The sequence below is a fragment of the Microcaecilia unicolor genome, chromosome 10 (genome assembly GCF_901765095.1).
Source record: "Microcaecilia unicolor chromosome 10, aMicUni1.1, whole genome shotgun sequence".
NCBI lineage: Eukaryota > Metazoa > Chordata > Amphibia > Gymnophiona > Siphonopidae > Microcaecilia > Microcaecilia unicolor.
In genome coordinates this window covers 197,066,592-197,083,737 of record NC_044040.1, presented here as the reverse complement: position 1 = coordinate 197,083,737, position 17,146 = coordinate 197,066,592, and the positions used below count along the sequence as shown (strand labels likewise).

The window sequence follows — 17,146 nt, the reverse complement described above, 5'->3', positions numbered from 1 at the left end:
TCTTGGTATATGTTTCCATGACGTGACCAAACAGGAAAAAGTAGAGGCTGATCAAAAGACGAATCCAATGGAAAACTACTTTATTAGTGCAGATATTGAAGGAGAACTGCGATACAGCTGGGCTGGTTGAGAGTCATACACTGTGATGATATCCAAAATAACGCAGAGTTCGGCATGTATAAACAATGCAACTAAACCATCACTGACAAACTCTGCAGGGTCTGCTCGGTTTGCTATTTGCAGCATTTGAACATATTCTCTCGGATGAATTATTCATTTTGACCCCTGATGTAGGCGGTGTGATACGCCGAAACACGGACCTTGTCGGGTCCTTCTATATCTGCATTAATAAAGTAGTTTTCCATTACATCTCCAGTGTTGGATTCGTCCTTTGATCAGCCTCTACTTTTTCCTGTTTGAGCTTTCCGGCCTAGAGGTTCTCCCTGTTTGTGCTTTTCTGACTCCATGATGTGACCTGCATATGTCCTTCTATCCCATTGTTTTTATCATTTAGAGGGGAAGTTATCAACATGGCCCACATTGATAACTTTTGGAGGCATGTGAAGCTAGACCACATTTTAAGACTTCAGACTAGCAGAACTGACCATTTTTTGCATATTGTATTGTCCGTGTCACTGTAGTTATGTCTGCCCACTTACAACGTTTAGTATTTGAATTAACCTAGCAGGCTTCCTGTTTTCCCTGGACCTAAAAATGAAAAAGGATTACTACCCTTCTATATAAATTTCCGTTTTCACTGAAAACAAAATAAATAGCAGTCGCCACCAACCCTCATGCACATCAGGAAAATTGCTATTTTGGATGTGTTGACTATAAACCTTAACTCTCTGTTCTGCTGTTCTGTAACATACTTGTAATTAAAGACGGTTGCAACAGTGGTGAGGGTATATTCCTTTCATCATCTTATTTTTGGCTTATTTGCAACTGTACAATGTGTGCAGACACATTGATACCTTTATCGTTTAAACACTTGCAACATTTGATTTTTTGATATTTGTAAAGTATGTACAGTGTTTTGGACACTTTCAAATCCATTTTCATTTCTGCACCTGGAATTTATTTTATAACCTCATGGCTAATAACGTTCAACTACTGCACCCATAAAAAAAAAACTTGTCTTGTTGCCATGTTCATTGCTTGTTCATTCTGCCTGCAGCAAGAGTGTTCAACTCCTCTTTGGACAACTAGGCTTCATCGTTTGTGGAGAATAATTTTATTTGTGCATGAATGTTTCACTTCTTATCTATTGGAAATCTTCTGTCAGCTACTTGGGTATTCTCTTGGTTTCCTCTCTAAATTCTATACTATAAGATTTCTTGGGGAAGTTCTTAAATGCCTGATCATATGTGCGATTCTTAACTGGGTCCTGGTGACCAGGTGTCCTGTCATATTTCTAGGATGTCCACAAAGAATATGTGTGAAATATATGTTTGTGCTGACTCCATTGTGTGCAAAGATGTCTCATGCTTATTCGTTTTGAATATCCTAAAGTTCATCAGCCAGATAGGTCCCCAGGACCCTTGTTGAGAGCCACAGCTTTGATTAAAAATACGAAGATAACGAATCACCCTATAGATGAAGGAAATGGGGTTTGATTTGCATGGCTTGCAGGTGAATTGTCTGGCAGCATCATTGGAACTTTCTCGTCTTTCCGTGGTTGCTTTTTTAGAGCTGAAAATGTCTTACTAACCATACGTTGTGGTCCCTCAGATTTAGCTAAGTCAATTGTTTGCTGTTTTTGGAAAAATCGAAGGGGTACATTTTCAGCAAAGCACCTTGTTGGTGCTCTAGGTCGGTACTTCTCAACCTTCTCCTGGAAGCACACCTACTAGTCATGAGACTCGTATGCAGATATATCTCATGCATATTCACTGTGAATAAGACCAGAAATACTGTAATGCCTTTGTATCACTCCGTGGTGCGTCTGCACCTTGAGTATTACGTTCAGTTCTGGTCGCTGTAGCTCAAAAAACATATAGCGGAATTAGAAGAAGTTCAAAGAGGAGCGATCAAAATGATAAAGGGGATGGGAACTCCTCTCGCATGAGGAAAGGCTAAAGGGGTTGGGGCTCTTCAGCTTGGAAAAGAGACAGATGAGGGGAGATATGATTGAGGTCTACAAAATCCTGAGTGGTGTAGAACGAGTAGAAGTAAATCGATTTTTTTACGCTTTCCAAAAGTGCAAAGCCTAGGGGACACTCAAGGAAGTTACATGGAAATATTTTTAAAACTGGAGGAAATATTTTTTCACTCGACGAATAGTTAAGCTCTGGAACTCTTTTCCGGAGAATGTGGTAACAGCGGTTAGCTTATATGGGTTTAAAAAAAAGGTTTGGACAAATTCCTGGAGGAAAAGTCCTTAGTCTGTTATTGAGACAGACATGGAAAGCAACTGCTTGCCCTGGGAGTTTTGTAGTATGGAGTGTTGCCATGATTTGGGTTTCTGCCAGGTACTTGTGACCCAGGGGCGTATCTGCGTGGGACCACAGGGGCCTGGGCCCCTGCAGATTTCGCCCTGGACCCCCCTACTGCCGTTAACTCTCCCCCACCTACCGCCAACCCTTTCCCCGCCTACCGCCGTCACCTACCCCGTACAACGTGCTGCGACGTCAAACTCCGTCCAACTGGAAGGATGCATCATGCAGCTTTAACAGCACGAGGATGAAGAAGTTAAAGAAGACCTCGGCTGGGCTGGCGGGGGTTGGGGTCCCCCGCCAGCTGAAGTAATAGTTTAAAAAGCCGGCAGGAGCGGACCTCGGGGTAGGTGACAGTGGTAGACGGGGAAAGGGTTGGCGGTAGGCGGGGGAGAGTTAACGGCGGTAGGGGGGAGGGTTGACGACGGCGGTGGCGGTAGGGGGGGGGGTTATAATGTGCCCCCTCACTCTACCCCCTACCGCCGAACCTCAGATACGCCCCTGTTGTGACCTGGCTTGGCCACTGTTTGGAATACAGGATACTGGGTTAGATAGACCATTGGTCTGACCCAGTATGGCTACTCTTATGTTCTTATGTAATCCTGAAAACTCGACAGGCTAGGTGTGCCTCCAGGAGAGAGGACTGAGACGTACAGCTCTGGGGTCCTCTTTAGTAACAGAGATTCAACCAATTTTCAAGCACAAGATACCTTCATATCTATTGGAGCAAAAAGCACATACATATAATTAACCCATATAAAACTAATATGTAAAGTATGTGCCTTAGTCTAATTGTGTACATTTGTTAGATTTTAAATGTACATGTGTGATTTTGTTCTCCAACCTACTTATGCGCTCCCCCCCGGCTATGCCTCTTTTTCTGTTTTATGTGAAAGTGTACGATTCAGCCATTCTGCCCACATATTCCCTAATTATAAATGCATTGTTCCCAACTAAACATTTGAAAATTTACCCCTACAATTTTATCCTAAAATTTCTTTGGAGTTTTGAAAATTTAAGGAAATAACAGGGTTTGGGAAAGCAAATAAAACCCTTTCTCTCTAGACTTTGATGTGTTTTAGGTATTCGAATCAGTCCCTTGCCATTTCATATGATATCACTTGAGGCTGGACCAGAATGTAAAATATGCTGTCAGCCTTTGGAAGGGGGATCGTCATTCCAGGGGATCAAGCTATGAAAAGCCTTTCTTGGATCTGTGCCCCACATTTGACCAGATTCAATTGTACCCTCTTTAGTAATTTAAAGAAACTGGCGCAGGCAGTGTAAGAACTGCTGCGCATTTCTTTTCTCGTTTTGTTCAGTCATGCCAAGGAAGTTTAATTCAGAAAATGGACAAGCTGGATTTGAATATAGTCACTATGTACAATGATTAATTGGCTTTATCTATGGAATAGGGGACTGATTGGAAAGGAATGAGATAACTATACAAATTATAGGAGGCAACACACGATACAGTTATTTCTTTTTTCTGTTTGTTGATTTATTTTTGTTTGCTCAGGTAGAGGAGCGTTCTAGACTCAACCGCCAGAGTTCTCCAGCAATGCCACACAAGGTGGCCAATAGGATATCAGATCCTAATTTGCCTCCTCGATCAGAATCCTTCAGTATCACTGGTGTGCAGCCCGCTCGGACACCTCCAATGCATAGACCGGGGGATCCACAGGTACTGAAGCCACATACTCAAGCAGGATTCATTATTGTGAATTAGTTGGACACTGACTATGGGACCATTTCTTTTATGATGCTGGGATATAGAGCTTCATTTTGACTAGTTATGGTAATAAAGAGGGTTAAAAGAAAAGTAATGCTTCCGCCTCCATAACTGATCAACAGAGAGTAGCACTTCCACTCTACACATGTTCGCTTGTTGTTTGAAATCTCTTTCTTCACCTCTGATGGCGAGAAGTGTCTTTGTGAAGAGGCTTTTTAGCTATTGCTTATGAAATAGTAGCATCCAGGTAGCGCTTGTTGCAATTTAAGCAACATGATGTGATAGAATTTCTGACTGTTGAAGCAGTCCTTCCCATTGAAATTCACCATCTCATGCAGGTTGTTTATGGTGATGACTGTACTGATGTAAGTACTGTGCATTGGTGGGCTAAAAATTGTAAATATAGTGAACTAGGAAGGGCTGATTAGTATGATCAAAATTGAAGTGGAAGACCTGTGACAGCAACAGATGAGTCTCACACGAGCAAGGTTGACAAACTCGTAAAAGGTAATCGAAGGGTCACTCAAAGCGTTGCACTGCAACCCTAAAAAGTTTGAAAGAATGATTGAGAAGTGTTTGGAAGCACAAGAAAGAAATTTTGGTGCAACATGACAGCGCTAGTCCTTACACAGCACAAAACACCATAGAGGAAATTGAGAAGATGAATCTTACAGTCTTACCCTATCTAGTCTTTTGCATTGAGTGTCACGTATATGATTATCTCCCAGTTGGTGAGAGGTTGTATGTGTGTGCTTGATGCAAAGAGCTCCTCCCTCTCAGAAAATGAGGCTGTTCTCTTGAGGCTAGAGTAGCAGACTTGGAGGAGCTGAGGGAGAATGAAAGGTACATAGAGGAGGCCTACAGGGATGTTGTAGAGTAGTCCCAACTCCAGTCTGAGAGCCACTGTGCTGCCTTGGAGGAGGGAGGTCTCCTAAAAAGAGAGTATCACCCTGGTGAAGTAGAAAGTAATCCTGTGCCAAGATGTGCCCACCAGGGGATGCAATTTTCTCTCGCATTGAGGGTAGGTCTCCAAGAGCTTCTGGCCAGGAGGGAAGGATTAGGACAGCTGTTGTAGTTGGTGATTCAGTCAATAGGCATGTAGATAGTTGGATTTGACTGGTGGATATGAGGATCACCTGGTCAATTGCCTTCTTGGTACAAAGGTGCTGGACCTCACGCATCACCTAGATAGGATTTTAGATATTCCTGGGGAGGAGCCAACTATGTTGGTACATATGGGTACCAGTGACATAGGAAAATGTGGGCGGGAGGTTCTGGAAGCCAAATTTAGGCTTATAGGTGGAAAGCTGAAATCCAGATCCTCCAAGGTAGCATTTTCAGAAATGCTCCCCATTCCACACGCAGGCCAGCAGAGTTCCACAGTCTCAATTCATAGTTGAGACAATGGTGCAGGGATGAGAGATTTAGATTTGTTAGGAACTGGGCAACATTCTGGGAAAGGGTGAGCCTGTTCTGAAAGGATGGACTCCACCTTAACCGGGATGGAACCAGGCTGCCGGCGCTAATGTTTGAAAAAGAGAGAGAGCAGCTTTTAAACTAAAATAGGGGGCAGGGAGCTGACTGTCACCCAGGAGCGCATGGTTCCGTGTGGAGTATCCTTTTGAAGGGTACTATTGAAACAGGATCATTAGAGAATCCCAATAGAGAGGTTTCAGTAACGGTGAAAGAAAGCCAGGAGTGTTTAATGGGAGGATGCATTTGATCCCCGTCAACTTCAAAGCAGCTTGTAGCTGCCAGGAAAAAACACAATTTGAAGTCTAAAAAATACATAGCACACACAGAGACATTTCCAGAGTAGGGTCAGACAAGGGCGTGCACTTATATGCATACTTCTGGACTTCAAAAAGCATGTGCTTATATATTTCACCCCCCCCCCCCCCCCAAAAAAAAAAAATAAAAATAAATAAACTAGAGCAAATTGTGCCAAGTAGCTTAGGTGGGCTAATTTTCCAAGGCAAAAATACATGAGATCTTTTCTTTTGAAAACTAGTGTAAAGCACATGGATAATGTCTCTCAAATCTATGCAGCCTTTTGAAAAATCCTCCCCATTTCACTTATTCACTACCTGAATTGAGGGTAATGACTAAATGTGGAGAAACACTTTCCAGCTAACGTTTGCAAAGATCAAGTGACTAAGGGGAAATTCTGTAAGAGGGTGCCTCAATTAGGATGCCCAATGCTCCATGGGAAGCACCGATTCTGTAACGGCATCTGCCCCCCCCCCCCCTCGGTTCCTTTAGTCAGTGGCAGGCATAAACAGGTACAAGTGTGAAAAGCAATTCATATAACTGATAGTATTCTGTAAGTTGCATGCATAAGTTGAAGATACGCCTATGTTCCATCCATTTTTATGTCCCCTTGCACTTGTGTGCTATAGTTGACATTGCCGAAGGGTTAGAAGGTAAAGTTTGCCTATTTGCGGATGATACTAAGAGCTGTAACAGAGTGGACACCCGGGAGGGAGTGGAAAGCATGAAAAAGGATCTAAGGAAGCTAGCAGAATGGTCTAAGGTTTGGCAATTAAAATTCAATGCAAAGAAATGCAAAGTGATGCACTTAGAGAATAGAAATCCACGGGAGACGTATGTGTTAGGCGGTGAGAGTCTGATAGGTACGGACGGGGAGAGGGATCTTGGGGTGATAGTATCTGAGGATCTGAAGGCGACGAAACAGTGTGACAAGGCGGTGGCCGTAGCTAGAAGGTTGCTAGGTTGTATAGAGAGAGGTGTGACCAGCAGAAGAAAAGAAGTTTTAATGCCCCTGTATAAGTCATTGGTGAGGCCCCACCTGGAGTATTGTGTTCAGTTTTGGAGGCCATATCTTGCTAAGGATGTAAAAAGAATTGAAGCGGTGCAAAGAAAAGCTACGAGAATGGTATGGGATTTGCGTTACAAGACGTATGAGGAGAGACTTGCTGACCTGAACATGTATACCCTGGAGGAAAGGAGAAACAGGGGTGATATGATACAGACGTTCAAATATTTGAAAGGTATTAATCCGCAAACGAACCTTTTCCGGAGATGGGAAGGCGGTACAACTAGAGGACATGAAATGAAATTGAAGGGGGGCAGACTCAAGAAAAATGTCAGGAAGTATTTTTTCACGGAGAGAGTGGTGGATGCTTGGAATGCCCTCCCGTGGGAGGTGGTGGAGATGAAAACGGTAACTGAATTCAAACATGGTGGGATAAACATAAAGGAATCCTGTTCAAAAGGAATGGATCCTCAGAAGCTTAGCGGAGATTGGATGGCAGAGCTGGTGGTTGGGAGGCGGGGCTAGTGTTGGGCAGATTTATAAGGTCTGTGCCCTGAAAAAGACAGATACAAATCAAGGGGCTGGTGGTTGGGAGGCGGGGCTAGTGCTGGGCAGACTTCTACGGTCTGTGCCCTAAAAAAGACAGATACAAATGAAGGTAAGGTATACACAAAAAGTAGCACATATGAGTTATCTTGTTGGGCAGACTGGATGGACCGTGCAGGTCTTTTTCTGCCGTCATCTACTATGTTACTATGAGATCACAGCTGCATTACTTGCAATTGCATTACACACACACACACACAAAAAAAAAAAAAGATTGCGAAGATAACCCCCCCCCCCCCCCCCCAAGACTACCTTACAATCCCTTATGGTCTAATAGTGTAGTCAGGGCAGGCGTGATTCCCGGTTGCTCTTGCCCATGTCAGCTGTACTCTCAAAACAGCTGCTGTGTGACCGCTTGCAGCAGTTTCATAAGATTGCCACTAGATGTCATGGCAGCCATTTTGAGAGCAGAGCCAGCATGGGCAGGATATTGCTGAATTTTGGCAGAACCCTGGAAATTTCTAGATATGCCTTAATTCACCTGTGGGCCACCCCACACTACCCGGACAGTGCTATGTTGGTCAGACATGATTTTCAGCAGCATTATCCAGATAATACTTTTGAAAATCACTGGCTAGTGCTCATTGGGTCCAGTTATCAAGGTGGCAGATGCTACCACTTGCATATTGAAAGATTTCAATATTGGGTCCATAATTTTCTTAGTGAGTCATAGCCAGGTATTGTGGGCTGGATCTCTTTTAAAGGTTGCATAGACCTTGAAGTAACGCTCATGGCGTGATAAATTATGGTGATCTCATCTGCCAGCCTTTCTTCTTTTATGAAGGTGTGGAAGTGTGATACTCTTTGGGGCAATCTTCAAATAGCCCACGTATCCTGCAGGTACACAGACCCTTTTACCATGTGTACTGGGAGCTAGTTTTCCAAAAGGAAATACTCTGGTGGGTTTCTTTATGCAGATTATCTAGAACAAAGCCTGTGCACAGAATACACCTTGTGTGTCTGCTATATGTGAGGGTCACCAAGAGGTGAAATAGTGCATATATATCATTTCAAAATCTCATGAATGTGCAGTTTTGTTTCCCTGGCCTCAGTACACCACAAGGAATTTTTCTTTTTAGCCTGACCCTCTGGAAGTTGATGCATACTTTTAGCCAGGTACAGGAGGGCAGTTTATCTAGTTACCGTAGATACTCGCATATAGGTCAGCTTCTCATGTAAGTCACATCCTGACTTTCACCCCCATCTGATGACTCACATACAGATCACAAAGCCAGCATCTCCCCTTCCCTTCCCCTCCCTCTCACCCAGGGGTCCAGCATCTCATCTCCCGTGGTCTCCACCAATCCTGTGAGCAGCAGCATCCAGAATGTTCTCCCCTTCCCATGCAGCTGTTTTCCTTCATATCTCTACCTGTCCCTCGGCACTGGTATGGGGATTTCCTGTACAGGTCCACACTCCAGCTTGCTGTTGGGTCCCTTCCTCTGCCCAACAGGAAATGCATCACAGAAGCTGCCATGAGAACTGTTCTCTCTGCCAAGCTATAGGTAGCAAATAGTAGCTGCAGTCAAAATGAAATAGTGGGTCCTGCCAAGCACCCATGCTTTTATCTAAAGAGTTGACGGGAAATTTTCAAATAGCACATTTATCTGGGTAAATTACTTTTGGAAATTGCCTTCATTGTGTAGCTACATATGGAAAAAAATGTTATTAAGTTGGGTTGTTTTACCACAGATCGGGTTATTTTAGCACAGGGTCCTATTTTTGTAAGTGATATTGCTGAAGGGCTGTCTGGTAAGGTTTGCCTCTTTGCAGATGATACCAAAATCTGCAATAGGGTAGACACCCCTGATGGTGTGGATAACATGATAAAGGACTTAGGGGTGCCGGGTGGAAGACGAGGGTCGTCTGCTCGTCGATCATGGAGCTGATTCCAAGATGGCGCTGTGAATAGACGCACCTGTGTTTGCTCCTGGAGGCTGCTGTGTTTGTGAGTTTCTCTCGGTGCCTCTGTAGCCTCGTTAACCATGGGGAAGCGGAGGGGGAAGGTAAAGGAATTTCCCTCGGTTCCTGTGACCTCCTTGACGATGAAACAAACAACCCTGCAATTTCCCAGGCAGCAACTGGGTCCTCAGGGAACTTCGACCCCCACTGCAGCTCTCGGCCCTTCGGAGTCGATTGAGAGTGGAAACGGGGCTTCCTTGAGCCCTGTGGAGCGAATTGCACCTCCCCAACCTGGAAGAGAATTGCTGGCTGTTCAAACAGAGACAGATGCCGAAGTGGCTCAGCTGGTCCTGTCTGAGGGTGTGACTGCAGCAACGGAGATAGATTCTCAACTTCGGGAAACATTACTATAACAGGCTTCAAAGGTATTGCCTCAAGCTATTGTTTCCAAGTTAGCTCGTGCTGATAGTCTATCTCAATCTCCTCCTGTGGCTAGTGGAGTGATTAGACCAGCAATTGTGATGCTGGAGTCACTATGGGACATGGTTTACAGTATCCAAACCTCTATGCAAACTACTTTAAAGCAGAATTCTTCTGATATTGAAGTTCTTTCTGAGGCTGCCCCGCTTCAAGCACAAGTGACTGCACAGCAAACCCAGAAATTGGAACGTGTGGATATCAAAATTCAAGAAATGGGATCTATAGAAACAGCTTTGGTTAAAGACAATAATTTCCTACATAAACGACTTGAATACCTTGAAAATCAGACTAAAAGGCTTAACCTTAGGTTTCTTAATTTTCCCAAATCGCCATTAATTTCTCCTTTGGAGATGGTTAAAAAATATTTGGTGGACATCCTGGGAATGGATAAGGACTCACTCCCTCCCATTACATGGGCTTATTACATCGGGAGTACTGGAGTGGTGGTGGGAAATCCCCCCGTAATAGGGGAGGGAATGAATCTTACCTCATTCCCAGAAAGCTCATTAGAAACAGTTACTCAGAGGTTAACTCTGCTTGCCACTTTCGCGTTGGAGCCTGATAGGAATGCCGTACTACGGCTTTCGTTGAGACACTTAGAAAATCTGTTTTTGGGCTCAAAGGTCCGTATCTTTCCAGATCTCTCACGGCCTACACAGATGAGACGAAGGGCCTTTTTGGAACTTCGCCCCAGGGTGGTGGCATTGGGAGCAAATTTTGTTTTGCGATTTCCTTGTTTTTGTAATGTGGTGCTTGAGGGTAAACATTTTCAGTTTGTAGATCCAAAACAGTTGAAAGAGTTTATTGATGCAAGAGTTGATGTGAATATAGTAAACCTTCCCTAATTTAGCAGGCTGGGGTCTGAACCAGAGGAAGCATCTATTGATTATTAATTTTTGTATTTCTTTTTCTTTTTTTAATTTCCTTAATCTTGGAATCAAATTTCTTTAACTTGTGGACAAATGGGCTGTAAAGATATATACTTATCATTTTTGTTTCCTAATGTTAAATAATGCCGATTGCATGTTCACTTTATGTGGTGATATATTGGAAAATTTAAATAATTTAAAAAAAACAAAAAACCATAAAGGACTTAGGGCCAGATGCACTAACCTTAACAAGCCAGCAACGTGTTTTTTAAACTAGTTCTAGCTAATTACTGTTATAGTGTGCATGCAATGTGATGCACTACCGTTTCCGACCCCATGCACAAAAGCTGTCCCTACCTTTACTGTGGAAATTTTAACGGGAGGTTTAGACCTGCCGGTTCTTCATTATCGCAAGTAGAAGGGGAGAAACAAGGCAGGGAAGATGGAGCACAAAAAAAAAAATACACCGGCTTACACGCAGTTTCTTTGCATGTATGAAAGCCATGTATGAAACCCGTGCCATGATTATTTTCTCAAATGACATTTTACTGGCAAGAAATGGGGGGTGGTGGGGGGTGGTGGGGGGGGGGGACAGTAAATGTAAAGCATAAAAGTAATGGTGACTTATCAAAAATGCAAGGAAGACAAGGATCAAACTGCCTCTGCTGGGAAACAGCATCCCCCATGCTTAGAAGCACAACAGAAAAAAGAAAAGCTACGAGAATGGTATGGGATTTGCGTTACAAGACGTATGAGGAGAGACTTGTGGACCTGAACATGTATACCCTGGAGGAAAGGAGAAACAGGGGTGATATGATACAGACGTTCAAATATTTGAAAGGTATTAATCCGCAAACGAACCTTTTCCGGAGATGGGAGGGCGATAGAACAAGAGGTCATGATATGAGAGTGAAGGGGGGGACAGACTCAAGAAAAATGTCAGGAAGTATTTTTTCACGGAGAGAGTGATAGATACTTGGAATGCCCTCCCGCGGGAGGTGGTGGAGATGAAAACGGTAACTGAATTCAAGTATGCGTGGGATAAACATAAAGGAATCCTGTGCAGAAGGAATGGATCCTCAGAAGCTTAGCCGAGATTGGGAGGCGGGGCTGGTGTTTGGGTGGTGGGGCTAGTTCTGGGCAAGACTTCTACGGTCTGTGTCCTGAAAATGGGGCTAGTTCTGGGCAAGACTTCTACGGTCTGTGTCCTGAAAATGGCAGATACAAATCAAGGTAAGGTATACACAAGCAGAAGCACATATGAGTTTATCTTGTTGGGCAGACTAGATGGACCGTGCAGGTCTTTTTCTGCCGTCATCTACTATGTTACTATGTTACTATGATGTGCTTCCTATTGGGCAGAGGGTGGAACGAGTTAGGGTGCTTGAGCACGGGCTGTCCAAGAAGGCCCTCGCCAGCACAGAAACAGCTTCGAAGTGCCGGGAAGAGGTATGGAGGAAAATGGCCATATGGGGAAGGGAGGAGGTGAATGTGCTGGTGGCTGGTGCTCACAGGACTGGGGGAAACCACAGGAGAATGAGATGCTGGAGCCCAGGGGGATAGGGAGGGGAAGAAGAGATACTGGATCCGATTTGGATGGATAGGGAAGGGAAGAGAAATGCTGGACCCATTGGTAGGGCTCATGTACAGGTCTCCCCAACCTCTCAAGTTTTGACTAAAATTGGTCACAAATGTTTCAACCTATATGCAAGTTATAGAGTAAATTGCTTTGGAAATTGCTTTCTGTAAGAATAAGACTAATCTTAGTGGAAACCATTTTTTAGGATGAAAGTGCCTTGTATTAACGATACATATGAAAGGGAAGAGAGAAATGTAAGGTGAAGCGAGATTTCTTCTAACTACACTCACTTTTGACTTAATAAGGAAAGGTTTTCATGCCTCTCTGCCATTGCTGTCAAGCTGTTGTGATTTTACTTAGTGTTTCTACAGCATGGGAAAATCCTTGATTGTTTTGCTTATACTAGCCTTTTTCTAGATTCCAGTTCTAGTAACCGTGAAATCCCAAGGAACCACCCTGTCAGGTTCTCAGTCGCTCCATGAGCAGTCAGCGAAGGGTGTGTCTGGATTTCAAGAGGGTATAGTATCTCATCGCCCTGAGATGCCACGTCAGAACTCAGATCCAACATCAGAAAATCCTCCTTTGCCTCCTCGCATTGAAAAATTTGATCGAAGTTCATGGTTACGACCAGAAGACGACATTCCACCAAAGGTAGAATCTAAATCTGGGCTCGAAGGGTGGTGGTTTGATGACTTCTTGTTCTGGAAACAGTGGAGACCCATCATGTTAAAAAGATGACATAGTTGGTTTTAGTGGTGAAGGTGATGGCCCTAACCCAGTGGCGTAGCTACGTGGGGCCACGGGGCCTGGGCCGCCCCCCCCCCCCCAATTTCCTGTGGGCCCCTGGTTTTAGCCTTGTCCAGCGTCGGTCTCCGGCACTGCCGATTTGCCTGCCGTGCACTCTCTTCCCCCTCACGTCCTGCATGCTTCTTTTAGTGAAATTGAGCATGCTCAGTTTCACTAAAAGGAGCTTGCAGGATGTGAAGGGGAAGAGAGAGCAGGGCAGGCAATGTGGTGGTGCTGGAGACTGGACTGGAGAAGGCTTCAGTTGAAGGGGGTTGGGGACCCCCCACTAGCCAAGGTATTTGTTGCAGCAGTGGGTGGGGAGGGAGCGGCAGGGCAGTGGGGGGGGGCAGTGGCAGAGCAGCAGACCAAAAAGTGCCCCCCCACCTCGGGCTCTGGCCCCCTGCCAGCGCGAGGCCTTACTACGCCCCCGCCCAAAACAATACAGTTATTCCCAATCCAGATATGGTACAATCCTCTCCCCCCTCCCGATATTCAAAACCATTTAACCGGCCAGGAATGGTACCTGGCCAGTTAAATGGTACTTGGCCGGCCATCTGGCAATATTCAGCAGGAGATAGCCGGCTTTCTCCTGCTGAATAACGCTGGATAGCGGCTAGCAGCATGTGTAGGCCATGTGTAGGCACCGGACTTACACTTGCTGAAACCTGGTGTAAATGCTGACGTCCAAGTTAGGCGCTCTGAGGCAGTACAGTGATACCTCGGTTTTCGTCGATAATCTGTCCGAAAACAATCGGCGAAATCCGAAACCGACGAAAACCGAGGCAATTATTTCTGAGCAGGAGAACGCGTGGGTCGCCCTTCGTTTTCGCAAAATTAGCAGCAAAGTCACGTGGGCACGCCGACGAAATCCAAGACTAATTTTTCATGAAAAAAATCGACGAAAACCGAAACCAACGATAACCAAAGTCAACGAAAACCGGGGTATTACTGTATTCTATGACTATGTAAGCAACATTTTGGAGCGCTTCTGACACGCCCATGGCCTCACCCCCTTTTGAGTTACACGCTAATAGTTAGACACCATGCCATATAGAATAGCGCACAGCCAGATGTGAGTGCAAATTTTAATGAGTGCCAATTAACGTCAATAATTGTTAGCACCCAATTGTTGATGATAGTTGCTCAATTAATTTGCACGTGAATTTTGGGTACGTAAATCTGGGCACTGAATACAGAATCCGGGGGGGGGGGGGATAATGTGCTATAAGGAACTTTTCGATGTGGAAACTTCAGAGGAAATGCTGGGGACACCCTGAGCATTTACTGCATATTTTTAATTAATTTTTTTAATGTTAAAGTGTGGTAATGGCAGAAACGTACCACATTTTAGTAATAGGGACTGAATATTGTTTTGTAAAATAGTCTCCTATTAGCATGACCCCCCCCCCCCCCCCCATTAGCACACAAATAATTTTGCAAAAATGTACACCTGCTCCAAAGAAAGTGTAAATGTATGCAAGATCCCTGTGGTTGTATTATATAAAACACATGCATAGGTTTCAACTCTGCCCTCATTGTGCACAAACGTCATTCCCAGGAACACCTTTGTACTGGCTGTGCTATGCTTTTTAATTTATATTTATTCTTCCATGCAAGTTTCAAGTTTATTCAAAACTTTCTATCCCGCCTACAGGAAAATCCATCGAGGTGGCTTGCAATCTAATTTAAAAGGGGAAATTATACAAAAGACAAGGCAAAATACAACAGGAAGAGGGTAGAACTACAATATAGATAGGAAAGAGGGAAGTGTTAAACAAAAAAGGGATAATACACTTGTATTTAGAGTCAGTGGAGCCACAGGGATCCCCCCCTCCAAAAAAAATGGAGAAAGTGTCTATGACAAAACAGTGGGTTTGTCAGCCTGTAAACTGTATTATTTCATGAAGTGTATTTCTCTAGTTTGGCCAGCAGGTGGTGCATGTTTTACGTTTAAAGCCCTTAAAGAGAAATTACTGTTCCTTGTTTAGTTTAACACAAAGAGGAAGTAACCTGCAGTGATGTGGCCAGCTACTTTAAAAAATAAATGTTGTTCTGGGATCTGATTGGCCCAAAAGCTCAAATTCAGTCTGGAAATAATGGATTTTTCTCCAGTCTCAGTTTGGAAGTAGAGAGAAAGACCTTTTTACTGAGACCCTGTGAACAATTATATTCTGTAGCCTGTGAGCAGCTATATTTCCTGTACTTCCCAGGCACTATCCAAGTAGTGATAAAATGTTTACATAGTTTTGTAATTGATCCTTATTCAGTTACCTGTTATTTTTCATCTGTTTTTATAGTTCACAGTTCAGTTTTTTTTTTTGTGACTATAAACCTTCTTTAGTTTATTGACTCTGCTTGTCTAGACTGACATTGGAAAAACAGGTTTTGAATACTAGTAGTAAAAGTTTGCAAGTTAGACGATGTGTAATTGGAAGACAATGGGCATTTACTACTACTGCTTATCATTTCTAAAGCGCTACTAGACTTAAGCAGCGTTGTGCAATTGAACATGAAGAGACAGTCCCTGCTTGACAGAGCTTACAATCTAATTATGACAGACAAGCAGGACAAACAAGAGATAAGGGAATATTAAAGTGAGGATGATAAAATAAGGGTTCTGAACAAGTGAATAAGGGTTAGGAGTTAAAAGCAGCATCAAAAAGGTGGGCTTTTAGCTTAGATTTGAAGACGGCCAGAGATGGAGCTTGACGTACCGGCTCAGGAAGTCTATTCCAGGCATATGCTGCAGCAAGATAAAAGGAACGGAGTCTGGAGTTAGCGGTGGAGGAGAAAGGTGCAGATAAGAGAGATTTACCCTGTGAACGGAGTTCCCGGGGAGGAATGTAGGGAGAGATGAGAGTGGAGCGGTACTGAGGAGCTGCAGAGTGAGTGCACTTATAGGTCAATAAGAGGAGTTTGAATTGTATGCGGAAACGGATAGGAAGCCAGTGAAGTGACTTGAGGAGAGGGCTAATAACTTACTTGATAAATAACATTTATCAAGTAACTAGTAAAAAAGCCCCGTTTCTGATGCAAATGAAACGGGGGCTAGCAAGGTTTTCTTCAGAGTGTGCATGTGGGAGTGTCCCTGCCCTCTGCCCTCTCTCCCTCTCCCTCCCCCCTCTGAGTCCAGTCCTTCAGTGTTTCCTGCTGTGCTGTGTTTGTGTTACAGAGAGAGTGAGGGCATCTCTCTCCTCCCCCCTCTGAGTCCTTCACTGATACAGAGAGAGGGATTTCGTGCTGTGCTGTTTTCATTCACTCATGGGGAAACCGGATATCTCTGGTGCTTCACACTTCTGGCTGGAGGCTTCATAGAACGTTGGGGTTGCCTTTTATATATATAGAAGATTTGTAACAGGGTCAAATTGTTTTAATCCGTTAATGATCTAGATAGCAGTACTTTGATCAAGTTGTAAACGCAGATGTGGAGGAGAAGCCTAGTGGTTAGTGCAGCTGACTTTGACCCTGGGGAACTGGTTTTGATTTCCACTGCAGCTCCTTGTGACTCTGGGCAAGTCACTTAACCCTCCGTTGCCACAGGTACAAATAAGTGTCTGTATATACTATGTAAACCGCTTTGAATGTAGTTGCAGAAAGGCGTATATCAAGTCCCAATTCCTATTCCCTTTCCCTTAAGCCCGTATGTAAAGAGTTACAATAATCTAATTGACTTATAACCAAAGAATGCATGAGAATGCTCAATGCAGAGGGATAAATCAAAGACTGGACAGATCTGATAAGTCTAAGCCATTTCCCATATGTAAACATGTTATACATCTGGATCATGCTTCATAAAATTACCCCCACCCCCGCCTCATTTACCTTTCAGTCTCCTAGAGCCCATTCTCCTGAACGTTTGATATTTAAACTCAACATATCATAATCGGCACCACCATCCCTGCCAGAATGATGCTGCAATAATGTAGAATTGAATATCATAATTTAAATATTTAACTTTGTGTCATATCTGTATTCATGTTG

General features: G+C 43.9%; 1 protein-coding gene across 3 annotated transcripts in view; it reads left to right on the top strand.

The window, feature by feature from the left end:
- Positions 1–17,146, top strand: part of TNIK (TRAF2 and NCK interacting kinase) — a 450,083-nt gene that overhangs the window by 359,019 nt on the left and 73,918 nt on the right. For all 3 annotated transcript variants that reach the window (XM_030217217.1, XM_030217218.1, XM_030217216.1), the window contains exons 16-17: positions 3,955–4,119; positions 12,797–13,030. In XM_030217217.1, the coding sequence (XP_030073077.1) occupies positions 3,955–4,119; positions 12,797–13,030 (399 nt within the window). The remainder of the gene's footprint in view (positions 1–3,954; positions 4,120–12,796; positions 13,031–17,146) is intronic.